Genomic DNA, 18,468 nt, shown 5'->3' on the forward strand with positions numbered 1-18,468 from the left:
ACCGCACGTCCCTGTTAAAAACATATTAAATGGATACTTAACAACGTAAAGGACATACATTTCCAGATACTCAAGTGTTAAACTGATACTCGTATATGGCATTGAAAGTCTCGACTTTTTGAAAAAAAAAAGAAAGGCGAAAATACGTCCCTGTCATCGAATGAGTTAATCCGTCGTTTTGATTTGAACGCTCGCTCGTTATCTAGATATCTAAAATGAACAAAAATCCAAACTTTTCCTTGGGCCTGCAGTGATCGATCTGGCCGCTCGAGGGCAGCAAAGAACGCTTATAAATCTTTTCGTTTGGGCGAATCTTTTTTTTTATAAATAGGCAGACTTTGAATACTCGACGCTGCCTGGCCGTCGATAATGTTGAAATATATTTACGTGTTGGTATTTGAAGACATTTTTAGAGTAGAAACGCGTATGAGGATAAACTGTCATGAAAGCGTGATACAGGAAGCGCGTCAATCGCATTTATCCATATTTTATTTCTCAAGAAAAGCAGAAGTAGAGTGAACACCCTCCACCCTCCACCGCGGAAGAGGAAGCGTTCAAGCGCCGAACTCTGTTGGAGCTTCTTTAAATATACGCCGACTTCCTCAAATACTGCATCGAAAAATGCGCCGGACTTCGTAGGGTAGCTCCAACGTGTCAAAAGCAAACAAAACGTCCAAGCGAGACAAGCTGTTTCGGGAGGACACTTCCTTTGTCCGTCCGCTAGATTGCACTTTTCTAGACGAGGCGCGGAGAAAAACGCACATCGTTTAGCCTGCAAATCGAAGAGCAGAAACCGTCCCCGATTCGGGGTCCAGCGGCCGTCCGCGTCTTCAGAGGCGTACGGGTCCGCCGAGACCGCCGCGGTCCGGCCCAACACGCGAAAAGGCGGCGTCACTCCCGCCGGTCGCGGTTCTGCTCGACGAGCTTCTTCTTGCGCTGGGACACCAGGTCGTAGAAGGGGTCCTTGCTGACGCTCGCCCTTCCGGAGATGGCGCGGTGAAAAGCGGAGCCGGGCGTCGGCCGGATCGCGGACGGAGGCCAGCCTACCCGATGGCCCGGATCCAGGCGTCCCGCTCGTCGGCGCTGGCGGCGCACATGGCGTACGACTGATGCTTGCCCTCCACCACGCGCCCGTCCGTCTCCGTCTTGCACGCCTTGATCTTCTCGCCCCGACTGTTGGGGTTGTACAGCTCCAGGCAGTACTGAGGCCGAATACGAACGCATGTCGAAAATTAGGCCGACCGATGCATACTGAACACGGTGCATGCATAAACAGATATATGAAAAGAATGGCGTTTTGCAAAAGGGATGCGTATTTCAAGGGGGAATTTGGTTTGGACCAAAAGAAAAGAAAAGAAAAGCCGAGTTGTGTTTGCGGATGAACGCGCGCGATGCGCGGGCGCGGGCGCGGGCGCGGGCGGCGCTCACAGGTTTGCGGGGGAAGGGCACGCCTCTCACGCACAGGTTCTCCAAAGGGATGATGCCTCGGGGCTCCTTGTCCTGCGCCAGAAATATCAGCTGGTGTGGGAGGAGGACGCCGGCATACGGGGAGACGGAGTCGACGCGCCCTTTTGGAAACTACCCGGAATAAATGAACCCCAAACACATTTCCTGCTCCCTTTTTTACTTTTGGGACTACATCACCTGTCTTTTTTTTTTTTTTTTTTCCCTAGAAACGATTCGTCTTCACACACTTATGCAACCGCATCCACTCGGGGAATTTTTTTTTCCCCCTCCCACCTAACGAGGGTTTGGACGCTCGATTCCGAGCACGAGCGCACCCCAGTTATAAGGGGGCGCGCGCACGATCTCGGGAATTTTAACGTCAGTGTTTTTCTACCGCCTAACACGGGTTCGGCGCTTCCATTTGGACACAGTTACATCCCGTTTCGTAGAGGGTGCGCACAATTATGCGACTCCCTTATGGGAGTTTGTCTTCTGGATTTTTTCTCCCGCCTATGGGACGCTTCGGTCGTATCTCACTTCTGCGACTGCATCATCTTGCGAATTTGTCCTTCTCCGGTTTTCTCCCGATAGCGTTTAGTATATGACTGTCCAAACAAAGTTTGATAAAGATTGGTCTTGAGCCCACAGACTTTTCATGAGCGCGAAGCGCGTCTTACGGCGGTGAACTCGAAGTAGTAGAGACAGTTGTCGGTCAGGATGAACCAGCGCCTCTTCCACGTCTTCACTCGGCCCCCTGCCAAGGAAGACATTTGGTTTTCAAAGCGCCGTTTTCCGGGGGCGCGCCGTTTTAACGGGGGCGCGCCGTTTTCCGGGGGCGCGCCGTTTTAACGGGGGCGCGCCGTTTTCCGGGGGCGCGCCGTTTTCCGGGGGCGCGCCGTTTTCCGGGGGCGCGCCGTTTTTCGGTACCCAGCTTGAGGAGCCAGCCTTCTCTGTCGGGGTTGAAGAAGGTGTGCGTCAGGTCGTCGCCGTCGTCTTCGGGGATCTTGAAGGGCTCCTTGCGGATGCTCTCGTACAGTTTCTATCGGGGAAACGGTCAAAACGGGGAAAAGGAGCGCCGGCCCGTTTTGCCCGGGCGTACCGAGAGCAGCTCGGCGGGGAGGTCGCGCCCGTTGTTGATGCCTTTGTTCATGCTGACGAATCGCTCCAACGTGGTCTTGTCCTTCACGTTGGGGTTGTGCAAGCTGGTGTTGAGCATGATGATGGCGAAGGACAGGATGTAGCACGTGTCTTCGCGGGAAGTGACAGAGGAAGAGAAGCGGACCGGGAGAAGCAAATTAAAAAATAACAAGTCTTCAAACGCTCAAAGGTACACAAGTTTAGGACAAAAACGCAAAGTTACTCGAACGAAAAAGCGTCCCGGAAAGCTTAGCTCAACTACGTGCAAGCGACTTATTCATTCAAATCGCATTTACCAAAGCAAAATAAGGCCAAAACATTTTGGCCTTTGACCCAAAATTGGGAAAACTACTGCACAAGGGTTTCAAATTGCGTAAGAATGAAATATTTTGGATTTTGCCCGGCCAGAGAGTCAAGCGTGAAAACCAACGTTGTTTTCTCGGCGAAGGGCGCGTCGCCACGGCGGCAGTTTCGCCGAAACGCGGCGTAGGCCTTAAGACGGGCTCACCGGTGGACTGGAAGACGTCGGCGTTGCATTCGCAATATCGGGCGGCAAACGCTTCCATCATGCGGTCGATCTTCTGCGCCTCGCCGGGCAGACGAAAACTCCACAAGAACTGTCTGTCAGCGCGTCACAAAGCGTCGTGAAAAGAAAACTCCAAATTTTCGAGCTATGACATCACAGTCACGCGTCAAAGTGCGAAACGGGAAAGACGATGTTGTGACGCCACGACTCGGGATGACATCCCCATATCGCCGACCTGAGCGCCTGGACCAGGTTGAGGTCGGCGAATTCGTGAAGCTCCACAAAGGCCTTCAAGGTCTGCAGGTGGAGCTCGTCTCTGACGAAAAATCAGAAAGGCCAAAAACGCCACTAAAAGTCATTCTTCTTAGCAAACGATTTCCTTCCGGAAGTCATTTTGGAACGTGGGGGCGCTTTTTACGTGTAAATAGCCTAATCCGTTCCAAGACGGCAAAAATACTCCTAAACCCGTAAACGGATGGTATTCAATGATAAAACTGCATCGAAAACAGTAACAAATCATTCTGTGAAGCCCTTTGAGACTTCGGTGATTTAGGGCTATATAAATAAAATTTGATTGATTGATTGATTGAAATACATATTAGAATCGCGTTAGCGCACAGTTATCCAAATATATCGAGTCAAGACGTAGAGAATAATACAAAACGCTCCTAAAGCGCTTTTTTTGTCCATTCAATCCCAGCAATACTTTGTTTTGGTTGTCGCGTATGCGACGGATGAAATCTAGAGAAATGTTGAGGAAAGCGTCTTCCGTAGTTGCAGGGCGGGCGGCGTCCACCGTTTGAGCGTCCGTAATTGCGCTCTCGTCCCACCCGCGCTCCGCTTAGAACCGGCTCACCTTTCCCCCAGGAACTCCCCGATGGCCGTCTTGTTGAGGCCCTCCTCCTTGTAGAGGAAGTCGGCGATGCATCCGGCGCTCTTCTCCAACAACTTGTTCTCCAGCAGGTAATCCATACCCTGAGCGCAGCAAACGGCCAAAATATGCGGGAGATTTTGGTCCCTGAAGGATGCGTCCGCGAGTGTTTGGGAGCGCCGGTTCTTGTGTGGCTTTTCTCCATCTCTTCGTGTCGTTCAACCCAATTTCCTCTTGCTGTAAGCCATGCAAAAGCGCGCAAAATGCCGTACCGCAATAACAATAGTTGGCTTTCATCCAAATTGGATCCGGATGGGGTCTTTAGCTAGAATGTTAACACAGCAAGTTTGTTTGCTTGTAGTGTAGCTCAGACAAATGTGGAGGTGTTGTGTTTGCATTGGATCTGGAAGCCTCGGCGGAGGTCCCCCGAGCACTAAACGTTCACGACGCTCACGTAACAAGAAATCAAGTTGAATCCGGATCTGATCCAGATTGCGTGTCTGGCCGCAACGTAAACGCCATGAGTTCGTTTGCTTATTTTCGCTTGTCGCTCAGCCAAACGTCCATATTGTGTTTGTGACGGACGTTTTACGAACCCTCGTCGGTTTTACAAATACGGAAGCCTCGCCAGAGGTTTTTGAGTCCCCCCCCCCCGTTCGGCTCTGATCTCATCTCCTGCTCACGTGCCCATCGGGAACCAACTTGTGTAATTCCGATTCCCTAAAATGGCATCCTGTTCCGCTTTCGCACAAGAAGCCCAAATAAAACCACTTTTCCACGCTCAAATAGTAAACTGTGCGGACAAAAGTATTGGGATGCCTCCAGGTAGAGAAAAATGACCGAAAAGATGCGATGTTGAGTGATGCATTTCAGTCCAGGTTTCCAGTACGCAAACGATTGCGTGATGTGCTACATTTGGAGGAAACCGCACTTGCGGCGGCGTCATGCTAAACAGGAAGTCCTCGCTTTGCTGAGACGGCGACAAGCAAAAGCGACGCCCGTTTGCATAAAAACGCTTCGTACGCCAAATCAATTTTTTGGGGGGCGCTCACCTTCTTGGGGTCCATGTTGAATTTTTTCTTCCCATTGGAGAATAGTTTCCGTCCGATGTTTCTGCTGCAGTAAAGCACAACAAAACAATGCCGGTCTTCAAAGCAAAATATCAAGGACTGAAAAATCTCTACTACGGTTGGAGGCTTGAAAAAAAAAAAAAAAAAGTTGACCAGGTTGGGTCAGCCGACTTTAAAACTAGGTCCACGGAATCAACCTAGAATACAGGGTTTAAATTTGTTGGCTATGTGGAAGTTGGGTGGACCAACTTAAAAATAGGTCAAGTGTGTTAATGTAGAATATGTGGTTCAAATTTGGAAGCTATTTGTAAAAACCTGTACGAGGGTTGGGGGGGGGTTGGGCCTACCTTTCCTCGCTCCCGGCCGACTCAAAGTTGAGAATTTGGGCCATCACCGCGTCGATCTCCTCCTTCAGTCTCTGAGCGCCAGGAGAAAAAGGAAAATGGCGTCGAGTGGATTTTGTCGCGCCCCGATCCACGCGCTACCTGGATGTCGTCCACAAGTCCTTTCTTGTGCATCTTGATGCTCTCCAGCTCCAACATTTCCGCAGCCGTGAAGTCCGACACCACTGGAATGCAACGAAAGGCGCCAAGGTTTCACCCGGGCTTTCAACCGTCGTCTACCTAAATGTTCGTATGTGTGCCTTTGTGAGAGCGGGGGTGATGGTCGCCATGCCAATTGCGGCCCGCGCGGCACTTTTTCCGCCGCCGGGTGGAACCGTGCCCATATCGCCGCCGAAGCCGATCTGCTCGGCGCACTTCCGCTCCAGGGCGAAGGGAGGGCAGGGGCGAAGGGAGGGGAAGGGCCAAAAGAACAGAAAAGAAAAGGAAAAAAGAACAGAAAAGAAGAAAAGAAAAGAAGAACAGAAACGGACGCCGCGCACACGGAGGAAATGACGCCGCGCTTGACTTCCATACGCTCTTCAAAAGTTTGCAAACACCCCAACGTCACTTGCCAAACGTTGCGCAAAATGCAAGAATTTAGATTTCAGGGCAGATTGCAGTCAAAAAGTCCAAATGTAGTTTGGAATGAACATTTTCATTTCAAACAAGACAAAGCAGAAAAGAGAACAAAACAACAAAATATGCTTTGATATTATACCAGAAAGCTATCATTTTAAGATGCCATTTGAAACGACCAAAGCCATGCAAGTACAACATCAAATGTAAAAAAAAAGTGCTAAACGGAAACCCTCATACGCAAATGTAGTTTCGAACAAAAAAAGCAAGAAACGGTGGTTCAAAAAAAAAATCACTGAAAAATCCAATCTAATATTGATATATATTACTGTATCTTTCGTACTATACATAATATATCATACAATATAAGTGATAACCTTCATTTTAAACGGCTTTAAAATAAAAAAAAACAAAATAAAAGCAGTAAAACTATTATGTCTATTTTTCAAAACCAGACTTCCGAAAAAAAAAAAAAAACAATATTAAAGTTGTGGTTTTAAATTCTATCATCAAATCAACAGAAGCAAATGTTTTTAATATGATATCGTTTTACTTATAGTAAAATATTTTGAATAATACACAAACATGATTTATTTAAAAAAAAATACGATCGACCCTTTTGTCAGCAAAAAGGAGAAATCTCTTATAAAAATTCAGCATTTTGAACAAAAGCAAACATGATCGAAAACAGCAAGGCGCAACAATGACAAAACAAATCTGAAGGATGTTAAGAAAAACAACAAGAAGCAAATACAGAACCAAGAAAAAAAAATCCAATTTCAAGCTTGTAAAAAGGTGAAAATAAAAGGCTCGGCTCGGCTCGGCTCGGCTCGGCTCGGCTCGGCTCGGCTCACCCATTTGGCAGGTCGTCATGAGCCTCCCGCCCGCCCGCCCGCCCGGAGCAAAATCCGCGTTGCGAGAGCACCGAACCGCAACTGGCGTGCTCTCGACGTCGCCGTCCGCTTGCCGGCCAGGGAGGAAGTCGGCCTTTCAAAGTAAAACGCCGCACCGGAAATTCAAGCGGAACGCCCGTTCTGTCGATTTTTTTTTTTTTTGTAATCAAACGACGTTACGTTCCGGCAGCAGCGTCCGTGACTTCCTGTTCGTTTCGAAACGAAGCACACATCGCTCGAGTGAGAAAGCGCATCTCAAAAGTCCGATTCCTGCGCGCGTGATATAAAGCAACGCGAGGACCGGCAAAAATCCAAACAAGTCATAGAATTCGGATTAGGGTTGCGCAATAGGGTTTCAACTATTATTTGGGTTTCCGAGCAGGAACCGCGTTTGGGGTCGGGGTTCCCATTTGAGGCTCCGGCTTTCAAAGTGAGCTCTTAAGCTAACGTCGGGCTTCGGAAGCAGGGATCGAGATGAGGGCTTCAAAGTCGGCTTCGGGGGTGGGACGTAGGCTTTTGAGCCCATGTTGGCCTTTCGGAGTACGGGCTTCAATTAGGGTTAGGGTCGGAGGCCGGGACGGGCCTTTCCGATTGGGAGAAGCTTAGAAAGTTGGATTGCGCTTTCCGAGTGCGCTTCTTCCAAAGGGTCTTCAAAACCGGGCCTCGCTTTTGCCTTATTGTTACCCTTTTTCAAAAAGCGCCTGTGCTTTCGCATCGGGCTTTCCAAATAGGGCTTGTTAAGCTTGTTTAGCTTGTTAAGTTATCGTTATGGCTTGAAAGAAAAGTCGGGCTTCAAACCGGGGTTGGGCTTGAGATAAGGATTTAAGAGAAGTCCCAAGGTTTTTTTTTGACTGATTGGTTTTTGAAACTTTTTTTCAATAAAGTTAGGGCGTTGGAGCCGATTTTCGCACTAGGGTGGGGCTTTCAAAGTAGGCCTTCCACTTTTTGTTGTTGCTTTGAGGAAAAAAAAGCAAATGGATGTATTTATTTTGGCGGGGAAAGCGTCAGGAAGCAAAGAAGACCGAAAGGCACGGCAAAAAGTGCGCGCGCGCGCGCGCGATGATGCGCCTCCCGACTTCCTGCGTTGTGACACGCTCGCTCGCCCGCCCGCCCGCCGGCTTTTGCGCTCGCGTCGCCTGTGAAGCCGAGCGAGGAGCATGCAGGCCATCAAGTGCGTGGTGGTTGGAGACGGGTACGGCCTTCCTTCTTATTTGCTGGGTTGTACGGGGACCCTTTGGCTATTATGGGCGCTGCTCTTCTCGCTATTATGAATACCTTCCAAAAAGGCGGCGCGCGCGGCGTGGCGCGGCGCGGCGTGTCGGGTCGCCGCGCTCGGACGGACGGGGGGCCCGGCGGAGCCCGACCGGGGCGCGACGCTCAAAAGCGGCGGGGTCGGCGGGGCCGCCCGATCCTCCGGGTGTTTGATTGGAGGGCGGGCGGGCGGGCAGGCGCGAGCGTTTGCGGCGGGAACTTCCTTTTCCCCGCGCCTCCGAGACAAACGCTTTACCGCCGCCGTCGTCGACCCAAAGCCGGCCGACAGTCGCGGACTAACTAAACGAGCATCGGGCGACCCGACCGCGTAGCGACCGGCTAAGCCAAGAAGGGGCCGCGCCGGCCAAGCGACTGAATGGCGGACCTTTAGCCGGCCGACCTCCCGGGCGATCGCCGGAGCGGGATCTCCGATCGGGCGACTTTCGAGGCGTTTGAACCGGCCGGCCGCTTGGCGGCTAAAAGAAAAACCCGACCGACCGACCGACCGAGGACCTAACCGCGGAACCGAGCCAATGATTCGACTGGTACGTCATAAAAATCTGAACTCGCGGACCGGCCGGCCGACCGACCGAGGACCTCGCCGAGTAACCGACTACTTTGACTCGTACGTCGCAAAAATGTCAATCGACCGAGCGAGCGAGCAAATTGACTAAGCGACGGTCGGCCAAGCGACACGCTAACCGAATGGCCGAGCGACCGACCGCAGCAAACTAACAATTTGCTTGCATTTGCCCCAACGGGGGCAAAGCTTTTCCTTGGCGGAGGTCCGGATGAGCACGTAAAGCGACCTCATTCTCACTTCCTGTGCGGCTGTTTAAAAAAAAAAAAAACCGAACCACGATAGGAGCTTGCGTGTCAGGTGTGACACCACTTCCTGTTTTCACACACTCCACTTCCTCTTGACAGTTTTAGGCACGCACATTTGACTTTTTGGGTTTTTTTGTTTTTTTCTCGCTGTAGGGCAGTGGGGAAAACGTGCCTGCTCATCAGCTACACCACCAACGCCTTCCCCGGCGAATACATCCCCACCGTGTAAGTACGCTCGCCCGTTGACGCACATTGGGACATGCCCAATGAATGGATGGATGAAATCCGCACGCACACAGACTACACGCTCGTAAAGACGAATACGTGTGGGCCCGCTGGACGATTTTATCCGGCCCGGCAGAAATTCCCGAGTGTGTAAAAATTAAAAAAAAGCGAGCCTCAGTTCATTTCGACCAAAAGTTTTTGAAAAAAATACAAAACAAATGCTCCCTTCGGCCACTGGAGGGCAGCAAAGGTGAAAAAAAAAAGCCCAAGTCCAGTTTCTTAAAAGTAAGACGAATCCCGGTTTCATATTAAAGACGATGAGTATTGCGCCTAGTAGTTTGACCCGATACAACCTCATCTTATTGCCATAACGTTTATTTTGCGTTTCCTATTTCAAAGCAAGCGAAAAAGGTTTTGCAAGAGTCGGCCTTTCAAAATCGGCCGGCGCTTTCAAAGTGGGCGTTGGGAAAGCTATTTGGGGAAAGCGTTTCAAATCGAGTTAGGGCGTCGAGGTCGGGTTTTAACCGGGCGCTTCGCTTTCCGAGTAGGGCTTCAAAGGAAGCTCGGGCTTCGGAATAGGACGGGGCCTCGGAAGGAGGCTTTTAGGATATTGTGGCTTGAAAGAAAGGTTTGCAGCCCTTGTTGCGCTTTTGACTTTGAAGAATCAAAAACGGGTTTTTCGGAAAGATTTCAAAATGGAGTCGACCCTACTTTGGGTTTGAGGTAGGCTCGGGGTATTAAGAGAAACTTCGGATTTCAAAGTAGGGTTTTGAAGTAGGCTCGGGCTTTCGAAGAAGGCTTTGAAGCCGCAAGCGACAAAGCCATCGTCGCGCTTTCAAAGTCGGCTCAGGTTTCCGAGCAGGGTGTGGAATTAAGCCCGGGGTTAGGGTTAGGGTTAGACGCGCCGGTCCAACGGCTTCTTTTTGTCTGGCGCGATTGAGCTTCGACAACTACTCGGCCAACGTGATGGTGGACAGCAAGCCGGTCAACTTGGGCCTGTGGGACACGGCCGGCCAGGAGGACTACGACAGACTCCGCCCGCTGTCCTACCCGCAGACGGTACGCGCGCGCGCGCGCGCGCCGGCGCCGGGGCGCGCTCGCTCAGCGCCCACCCGCCTCGCCTGCTCGCAGGACGTCTTCCTGATTTGTTTCTCCCTGGTGAGTCCTGCTTCGCACGAGAACGTCAGAGCCAAGGTAAGGCCGGCACGCTCGTACTCGGCCGCGAAAATCACAAATAAGCGCAAAAACCAGAGCTCGGAACCCCAACACTTTCTGGAAACACTACCTTAGCCTAAAAGTGGCTTGAAACCTGACCTGAAAATCCTCAAACTGTTGAAGCCTTACCTTCAAATCCCAACTATGCTTTGAAGCCCTAACTGAAAACCCGCACTTTGGATCCCATGGCGGCTTGAAACCGCAAATATCAAAATGAACATTGCCTTGAAACCTCACCTCAAAATCCCGAGTTCGGTTTGAAGCCCTGCCTCGAAACCCCGGCGCTTTCTGGAAAGCCCGCTTTAGGATCTATTCGTGGCCGGAAACCACAAATCCGCGGCCAAAAACCTTAGCTTAAAAAGCCGATCCGATCCGGGCCGGAAAGCCCGAATTTCAAAATCCGGCGCCTCGCCGACTCGAAAGCCTGGAAAAACCCGGCTCGCAAAGCCGAAAGGCCGGCTTTCGAAGCCCGATCCCGTCCGGAAATGCTCACGTCGGGGCGACTTTGGGGCGCGCTTTCAGTGGTACCCCGAGGTACGCCACCACTGCCCGTCCACGCCCATCATCCTGGTGGGCACCAAGCTGGACCTGCGGGACGAGAAGGACACGGTGGACAAGCTGAAGGACAAGAAACTGGCGCCCATCACCTACCCGCAAGGACTGGCGCTGGCCAAGGAGATAGGTGGGTCCGCCCGCGACATCCTCCGACTCCCGACGCCGGTTCCGAACCCGACTGTTCCTTTCGGGCTCGGGACCGTCGTTTGAAAATCTCGCTTTGAAACCCCGAGCACGAAAGCTAACCTTTGCGCGGACGCGTAGCTCCGGAGTCTAATTTGGAACGGCCGAGCCCCGAGCCGTCCCCCGACTTCCGACCCCGACCCGGTCTGGGAGCGCCGCCTTAGAACCCTACCTCCGACTTCAAACGCTGGTCCGAAACCTCGACCCGGTCTCCAAAGCCCAGTTCGGAGCCCCGGAGCCGGGGGGACTCGTGCGGGATCCCGACCCGGTCTTCCGAAACCCCAATTCAGAGCCCCGACCCGTGCGGGACCCCAACCCGGCCTTCGAAAACCCGAATTTAGAGCCCTGCGGTCGGGGGGCTCGCGCGGGATCCCGACCCGGCGTTCGAAGCCCAATTCGGAACCCCGCTCCCGACTTCGGCCCCGAAACCCGAACGCGCGAGCCGTCCCCCGACTTCGAAGGCCAACCCGGTCTTCGGAGCCGCGTTAACCGACTTCGGACGCCGACCGGAAAGCCCGGCCCGGCCCGGCCCGAATCCGAGTCCCCGAGCTAGGCTCCAAAGCCCCGGCTTCAAACGCTCGTGGGAAATCCCAGATTTCAAAGCGAGAATAACAAGCCCGGCGCCGCGGCTCGCGTCTTTTCCCCGGGCCAGACGCCATCAAGTACCTGGAGTGCTCGGCGCTGACGCAGCGCGGGCTGAAGACGGTCTTCGACGAAGCCATCCGAGCCGTCCTCTGCCCTCCGCCCGCCAAAGTCAAGAAGAAGCCCTGCGCGCTGGTCTGAGCCCGGCGCAGGTACGCCCGCCCGACCCGAGCCCCGGGCCCGGCCCCGGCCTCGGCCTCGGGCCCCGGGCTTCGGCCCGCCTTCAAGATAACACGTGTTTTGAAACATATCCTATTCACTTATTTATGGCTGAAAACGAGTTGGACTATCCCTTTAAGAATTGAACCTTTTGTAAAGGTTCGATGAGCCGGAAATGGACTTTCCACGTAGCGGGCGTGGGAAAAAAAATGTTTTTTACATTCAAACAATGCCACAGGTCAATTGAGTTTATTTTCCACGGTGAGCCGGAAAAAAAGAATCCATTCATAAAGTGAGAGTTAGGCAACGACGGATATCAGGCCGATACCGGCGTCATTTCAAGGTCCGGGTTCTCATCCCGGATTCGGATCCCAAAGGGAGAAAAAAACCAACCGGAGGCCGACCGAATTGCGCGCGCTTTGAAAATCGGGAGCGGTATCGGCGCCGCTTTTACGGCTCCGGAGCGCCATGACATATCCTGACCCCTTTCTCTTTTCCCCCCCGACATTATGCGACGTGACGTCGGCCCCCTCGGCAGACGCTCGCCGGAATCCCGGGAGGCGGCCCAAAAACGAGGATGAAGATGTGGCCCGAGCGCGCCGGCGCTCCTTCCAACCGACGCAAAACAATAAAGCTTGCCGTGAGAAAAAAAAAGGGGAGGCTCTGCGGTCATTCCGAAAGAAGGGCTTCCGACGGAAGGCCGTCCTGGGCGACAAGCCGCCCGTGACCAAGGTTTACCCCGGGCCGCCGTTTGGATCTTTCCGTCCGCGTGAAAGGGAAGCGTCGGGGCGGGGAGCGGCCACGTGGCCAGAGCGCACTAGCGGGCGGAGAGAGCGAGAGAGTGTCACCTGGCAGCGCGACGTCCATCGACGGCTCCGTATCCGCAGTTTCCGTTTTTCGGGCCGGGCGTTGGATTCCGACGTAGCGTTTGCGCGTTCCAAACAATAATAGGCAGCCTCATCCGCGACGTGCATAAAAGACGCTATCAAATTGACGCTGGCTTTCCAGTCGCATTTTTTGCGTGCCCAACGATATTTATTCTTCTACGCCAGCCGACGTTTTTTGAACGGGGAAAGAAGGTACGCGATTGACAAAATGCAGTTGCTTTTTTTTATTTATAAACTCATTCGGTGCCGGGGACGTTTTTTTTTCTTTCCTTATCGGTCCGCGCGCGCGATACCAGACACTTCATACTCAAGCACGCGGAAATGAACGTCCTCGAGTACGGCTCCAACGCTAGAGTATCTGGCCGTACAAAGAAAAAACATGGCGAAAATACGTCCCTGGCGCCGAACCACCGAGCGTTGAAACGACCTCCTTTATACGCGAGAGGCTGGGTCACGAACCCACGGAACGGCGGGAGTCCAGACGTCGGATCCCGGAGACCCCGACCCGGATCCGATAGGCCCTCGGAGCGCCGGGACGCGTCGGCCCCCGGCGCGGGAGGGGTCACTGGGGCACGGCGTCGGCCACCCATTTGAGGTACGGCGGGTTGCCCCGGTCGATGGGCAGGCTGATGACTTCGGCCACGTCGTACGGGTGGTTCCTCCTGGAGGCGGGGGGTCGGAAGCGTCTCCGTCGCCGGCCGGCCCAGCCAGCCAGCCAGCCAGCCAGCCAGCGAGCCAGCCGGCGAGCCAGCCAGCGCCGGGACTTACCGGACGTAATCGCTGAGAGCGGCCACCTTGGAGCTTCTGGTCTTGATCATCTAAAAATTCAGCCGTCCAAAGGGTTCAAAGCGCACTCTCCGAAAAGACGTTTCCCAAGCATTTTGGGTCTTACCAGCAGAACCTCGCTGTCCTCCTGGATGGCCCCCTGCCATTCGTACCTGCGCGCGACAAACAACATCTGGTTTTTCCCCCGACGTGACACATTTTTTCGGACGGGCGCAACAAAAGGGACACTGAAGCACCAGTCGGCAATAGGCTTCCCCTTCACATTCATTCGCGCTTAATTCGAAAACAGCGCTCAACCCGCCACCGCGTTAAATCGGATGCGCCCATACCCGTGGAAACTCTCGCGTTTGACGATTGAAAAATGTACAATGTATGAAAATAGAAAAAAAAAGCCAAAAACAATCATTGTGAATTACTCTCCCGTTCGTTTTGTATTGCGCCAGCACCCTCGACCAGAAGAATTTGCGTCTTGTATTTTGGACCGTACTCAGTATGATTAATAAATCCAAACTCTCTGTTTTAAAGTGACAACATGTGAGATTGGGGCAGTTTTTCACGCAGGGCCAATCAATTCGCTTGTTAGAAACGTCAAACCCTTGCGGGTAAACGCGCTCCAATCGACCGGCGCTACGTCTCCAATGTAATCAAATGACATTACGCGGGGGGTGGCACTCCTCCACGTTTATTTGCGAGTTTCCGACATTGGTGATCATTGAACGTACTCGTTTGGAATGACAAATCCGGTCCGGTCGCTTTAATGACGGGTGCGCCGCCGCTAGGGGGAGCCCGCGCACCGCAATGATTGAGCGGAACCGGTGCGGAAGGCCGACCCCGCCCGGCCGACCCCGCCCGGCTCTTCCCGCCAATGGCAAAATGAGACGGCGCGGCGGAGACTAATCGATATTTGCGGGGAAAAAGAAAAGCGCCGCGCGCGCCACCTACACGGATGTGATGGCGGGCACAATGTTGACGCAGGCGGCCAGCTTCTGCTGCACGATGCCCCTGCGGGACAGAGCAACATCATTATTCTTAGTCCGACTTACAAGAGAAAGAAATACTTTGAAAACTAAAATGACAATCTACTAAAATCTCCTTAAAGAACCAACATTAAAATAGACAAGGAAAACATCAAAAAAATCAACGTTTTGCCCTCCGATCGCACACCGCTAAAATCATTCAATTCCGAGAATGTTTTCCCACGGAAAATAAAAACGTTTCACGTCGACGAAATAAAGTGATGACTATCAAAACATTTATCGTAATAACTACCAAAAAACAACAACAACTCAAATATACCATATAAACTACAGCCTAAAAAGGGAAACTGTAAATCAAAGGCAATATAAACATTTTTCAAACACGTGTTGGGGTTGAGGAGGGTCTAAAACAGTACCGGTACCGAAGCGGTTCAAGAAAATATGAATTTTTGGGTGGATATTTTTTTTTCCACGGAATTCGATGCTAATTCGGACAAATCCGTGATATTCTGCTCAACGTCGCCCAACCGCCAGAGCGAATCGAAAGGGCAAAACGTCTGGCGAGTACGCAGGGCCGGACGGGTAAGAAGGCGCGGGCCCACCTGGCCAAGTCTCTGGCCACCGCGTCGTCGGGGCAAGTGACGAAAGCGGCCGAGAGGGAGCCCGAAGCGTAGGTCTCGGAAGCCATGGCGAAGGCCCGGCCGCAAAAGGGTGAACGGCGGGCTGGAGCGCCGCGTCCAAAATGCTTTTGCGGAGGGTAAAAAACACAATGTTTCACCCCTCCCGCTTGCCGCTGTGACCGCCATCATTAGCTATTAAACTTGCATCAGTCTACCTAAAATGATAGCCTTTCAACACCAACAAAAGCAAAAAGCAATAGCAATCCTCTTTTTCGGGGTTTGACGGGTTCATTTGAATCTGGAAAAAAAAAAAAAAATCTTAGCGTGGATCCTCATTTAAGCCCTGGGCGGGCCAGCCTGGCGTTATCGCCACCCAACTTCAAAGGGTCATAACATCATCAAATAGAAATAGATTGACTTTCAACCCCTCAACTGGTTCAGTGGCATTAGCCCTATCCGTCAACATATCATTTTCTTCTTTTTTTTGGGTGCCAAAATGCCACACCAGCAAAAGGAACTACACCGTATATTTCTATATTTAGGAAATTGAAATGGGATATTATGACTTTCGAAGACTTTTGCATTAAGGGAGTCCAGGCTAAGCCGATCACAACAGTTACCGAAAGGCTCGCAGATAAGTTGGCAGGAACGCATGATGAACACGGGGGTTTCAATATGTCCGAAACGGACACTATTTGCAATTTCCAACGGCAGTAAATGAGCCCGACGTGGGCTCAACCTTTTGAAACGCCAGCCAGCGCCGGACCTTGCGTTCGCAAGCGGTTCAAAATGACGGCAAATTGAAAACGCTCACGTTTTGACGGCCTCCTGGTCTTTGTCTTTTTTGGTATGCTTTTCCTGCCCGAGCCGGCCACAAATCACCCGCGGTAGTTAAACGGGAAATACGTTTGACCGGCCGAGCCCATCGACGCTAGGGGTAAAAGTATGGAATCGATAAACAATGAATGTTAATTGATGTGGAACGTTAGCGTTGACGGCAACGTTTACGGCTCCAGCGCAAACCGCGACCGCGGGAACGCCGCCGCACCACCCCGAATTCATAAAATTATACAGCTCAAACGGATTATACAACTTGCAAAAACTAACCAGAAGCCAATTTTGGAAAGATCCACCTTGCAGCGCCTCAATGCGGGGAAGTCCGATCCGCATGCCCCAAACCCTTAGCATATTCATTACCGCGACAACTTGAAAGAAAAACAAAAACAAACACATGCAACACAAGTCGTTCTTTGGTCACAAAAACGTAATCGCTTGACTATTACAAAAAGTGACTTTTGTCAAAAATCACACGTTTGGCCAACGGCAACATTGGGCACAGAAAAATAAATCTGAATCAGTCAAAAAAAAAGTATGTATCGGTTGGTCATTCAAATTGTATTTGGCGACAATGTTATATGTTTGACGAATGCAGAATTTTGCCATCAAGAGGCATTCGATGCGGTTGTTTGACGATAAAGGAAGCGGTAGACCGCGGAAGTATAGTTTGCCTTGAAAATATCCCAACATTGTTGACAGAATCGAGTTCGATTCGATTGGAATGAAGGAGACGATCGGGATTCAAATGCGGTGAATCTGCGGATGCGAATCGCGCGACGGATTTACCCTAATCAAGGCAGTCCAATGCGACGAATCGGCCGGCGCGATTTCCCTAAACGGCAAGCGGAAAACACTTATAAGCAGCGACGTTATATTTTCATTCTATGCGTTCTGTTTTTATAACAACTATTTGAATGATCGCATTCGCGACGAAAGTGCACGCGCAGCACTAACGCTGATAATGTCGCATTGTAAACAACATCAATCACTTGTTCTCCTTTGTCTACACGGGCGGTTAGCGAAGATTAACGACGAGGGCTAATCCGAGACTATGTAGATGCCATAGCCTAAAATTGAAAACTCTATATTCGGAGCGCGTATTTTTGAGCGTGTCGATTTACCTGCTGTCGACAATCTGTACTACGAGAGTTTAGGCTATGCCGTAAAGTGTGCCCACTGTCGTCAATCTGAAGCCAGCAACGAGTATTTTTTTTTAAACAAGCCGTGACGTCACTGTCAGTGCGAAAATACAGTACAACATCCGGATCGGCTGTATTGAATATAAAAATGCGGATTTTTGCGTAGCATACTCATATATATTGTCGGTGGTTTGGCCGGGGAACCGTGTGACGGGCTTTTGCGTCGGAAAGTTTGGGAGTGACGGCACGTTTTTGCTTATTTATTTGACTTTATTTGTAAAATAAATGGCATTTGGCAACCGACGGAGACCACCAAAGCTATATGAAATGTATTTAAGAAACAAATAGAAAATGTGTCATTACATGACCGTCAGTACCGAAGACAACGCAATGAATTTAATACGTCAATCCAAAGAATTCTAAAAAATATCCCGGGTAAAGACGAAACCGCTAAAAACATTGAAATGAATGATTTTTAAACGGAACAAAAAATCTTTCAAATAATATCGCCTTTCCTGAAACGCCAGTTTCGTCCACTAGAGGGCGGCATTTTGGCGATTGTCTGCCTGAGTCGATGGGCGGGCGCTCTATGCCCACCAGCTTCTTGAAACGCACGCGCGCGCACTGATTTATGGCACGTGTGTGCAGCCACTCTGTTTGATAACATAGCTTTTAGCTCCCTCCCACTCCCCCTCTTATCGCCTCCGTCTCGAATGAAACCGAATGAGCGTATCATACACGCACACCAAACATATAAGCGGCTGCTTTTTTGCAACGATGGCGGCGGTGAGAAGAGGACGAGGAGGGATGCGGCGGGATGCTTGTTCCCATGGAAACTGTGCAGTCAGCACATCTGTACGGCGTCCCGTGGCCTCTCGCCACCACAGCTGGACGTGACACGCGCGCACGTACTGCGTATGCGGCGCCCTGAGCGGGTTGCCATGGTGACCGGCGGGCCCTCCACCCATCCGGCCAACATCGGCTGACTCCTCCGGCTTTCTTTCTTTTTTCTTTTTCTTTTTTTTAATGAGCAGATTTGTGGAAGCTCGTCGTCGTCATCTCGTTTCCCGTCCATCAGCTCGCTCCTCGGCTTCCTCCTCCGAGCACGAGGAGAATCAATATGTTTTCAATTTGCGGCAGAGCCGTCCTCCTCTGCATTCTAATCGCACCGCGCGGCGCGGCAGAGGCAGAGGCAGAGGCAGAGGCAGGGGCAGGGGCAGAGGCAGAGGCAGAGGCAGAGGCAGAGGCAGGGGCAGAGGCAG

The 18,468-nt window shown here is 51.7% G+C and overlaps 3 protein-coding genes across 12 annotated transcripts; 1 reads left to right on the top strand and 2 right to left on the bottom strand.

The window, feature by feature from the left end:
• Positions 1–108: 108 nt before the first annotated feature.
• Positions 109–9,516, bottom strand: cyth4b (cytohesin 4b). Of its 6 annotated transcripts, none has more exons than XM_088419888.1 (14): positions 6,864–9,516; positions 5,536–5,618; positions 5,398–5,468; positions 5,033–5,093; positions 3,966–4,084; positions 3,345–3,425; positions 3,092–3,204; positions 2,546–2,694; positions 2,374–2,485; positions 2,124–2,200; positions 1,984–2,051; positions 1,429–1,568; positions 1,048–1,202; positions 109–979 (listed from the first exon to the last, which is right to left on the bottom strand). In XM_088419888.1, the coding sequence occupies exons 1-14, from the start codon at positions 6,880–6,882 to the stop codon at positions 410–412; spliced, it is 1,818 nt and encodes a 605-aa protein (XP_088276014.1). In that variant the 5' UTR covers positions 6,883–9,516; the 3' UTR covers positions 109–409. The 6 variants fall into 6 exon arrangements, with proteins under 6 accessions (XP_088276014.1, XP_088276013.1, XP_088276015.1 ...); XM_088419887.1 differs by having other exon boundaries at positions 114–979; positions 5,033–5,096; positions 6,864–9,100; XM_088419889.1 differs by lacking the exon at positions 1,984–2,051 and having other exon boundaries at positions 751–979; positions 1,429–1,578; positions 5,033–5,096; positions 6,864–9,081.
• Positions 7,933–12,632, top strand: LOC148421744 (ras-related C3 botulinum toxin substrate 2). Its single transcript, XM_088419904.1, has 7 exons — positions 7,933–8,094; positions 9,135–9,206; positions 10,148–10,265; positions 10,338–10,400; positions 10,944–11,103; positions 11,812–11,953; positions 12,499–12,632. The coding sequence occupies exons 1-6, from the start codon at positions 8,060–8,062 to the stop codon at positions 11,940–11,942; spliced, it is 579 nt and encodes a 192-aa protein (XP_088276030.1). The 5' UTR covers positions 7,933–8,059; the 3' UTR covers positions 11,943–11,953; positions 12,499–12,632.
• On the bottom strand, positions 12,193–17,349 carry LOC148421745 (protein CutA homolog). Of its 5 annotated transcripts, none has more exons than XM_088419905.1 (7): positions 17,189–17,334; positions 16,338–16,435; positions 15,213–15,355; positions 14,576–14,635; positions 13,740–13,785; positions 13,616–13,665; positions 12,193–13,509 (listed from the first exon to the last, which is right to left on the bottom strand). In XM_088419905.1, the coding sequence occupies exons 2-7, from the start codon at positions 16,422–16,424 to the stop codon at positions 13,410–13,412; spliced, it is 486 nt and encodes a 161-aa protein (XP_088276031.1). In that variant the 5' UTR covers positions 16,425–16,435; positions 17,189–17,334; the 3' UTR covers positions 12,193–13,409. The 5 variants fall into 5 exon arrangements, with proteins under 5 accessions (XP_088276031.1, XP_088276035.1, XP_088276036.1 ...); XM_088419909.1 differs by lacking the exon at positions 16,338–16,435 and adding an exon at positions 15,446–15,528 and having other exon boundaries at positions 17,189–17,267; XM_088419910.1 differs by lacking the exon at positions 16,338–16,435 and adding an exon at positions 16,854–16,899 and having other exon boundaries at positions 17,189–17,237.
• Between the last annotated feature and the right edge of the window lie 1,119 nt (positions 17,350–18,468).

The sequence above is a fragment of the Hippichthys cyanospilos genome, chromosome 7, assembly GCF_059441005.1.
Source record: "Hippichthys cyanospilos isolate Australia breed blue-spotted pipefish chromosome 7, RoL_Hcya_1.0, whole genome shotgun sequence".
NCBI lineage: Eukaryota > Metazoa > Chordata > Actinopteri > Syngnathiformes > Syngnathidae > Hippichthys > Hippichthys cyanospilos.

Excerpts from the sequence above, each read along its gene's own strand:
- LOC148421745 (XM_088419905.1), bottom strand. The coding sequence starts at position 16,424 with ATGAATATGCTAAGGGTTTGGGGCATGCGGATCGGACTTCCCCGCATT. Across the intron at positions 13,786-14,575 it reads GTGCCCGCCATCACATCCGT|GTACGAATGGCAGGGGGCCA; the intron begins GTAGGTGGCGCG and ends TGTCGCGCGCAG. Across the intron at positions 13,510-13,615 it reads GCTCTCAGCGATTACGTCCG|GAGGAACCACCCGTACGACG; the intron begins GTAAGTCCCGGC and ends CCCCGCCTCCAG.
- LOC148421744 (XM_088419904.1), top strand. The coding sequence starts at position 8,060 with ATGCAGGCCATCAAGTGCGTGGTGGTTGGAGACGG. Across the intron at positions 9,207-10,147 it reads GGCGAATACATCCCCACCGT|CTTCGACAACTACTCGGCCA; the intron begins GTAAGTACGCTC and ends GGCGCGATTGAG. Across the intron at positions 10,401-10,943 it reads ACGAGAACGTCAGAGCCAAG|TGGTACCCCGAGGTACGCCA; the intron begins GTAAGGCCGGCA and ends GCGCGCTTTCAG.
- cyth4b (XM_088419887.1), bottom strand. Across the intron at positions 3,426-3,965 it reads GGGGAGTTCCTGGGGGAAAG|AGACGAGCTCCACCTGCAGA; the intron begins GTGAGCCGGTTC and ends ATTTTTCGTCAG. Across the intron at positions 980-1,047 it reads GCCTGGATCCGGGCCATCGG|GGCGAGCGTCAGCAAGGACC; the intron begins GTAGGCTGGCCT and ends CATCTCCGGAAG.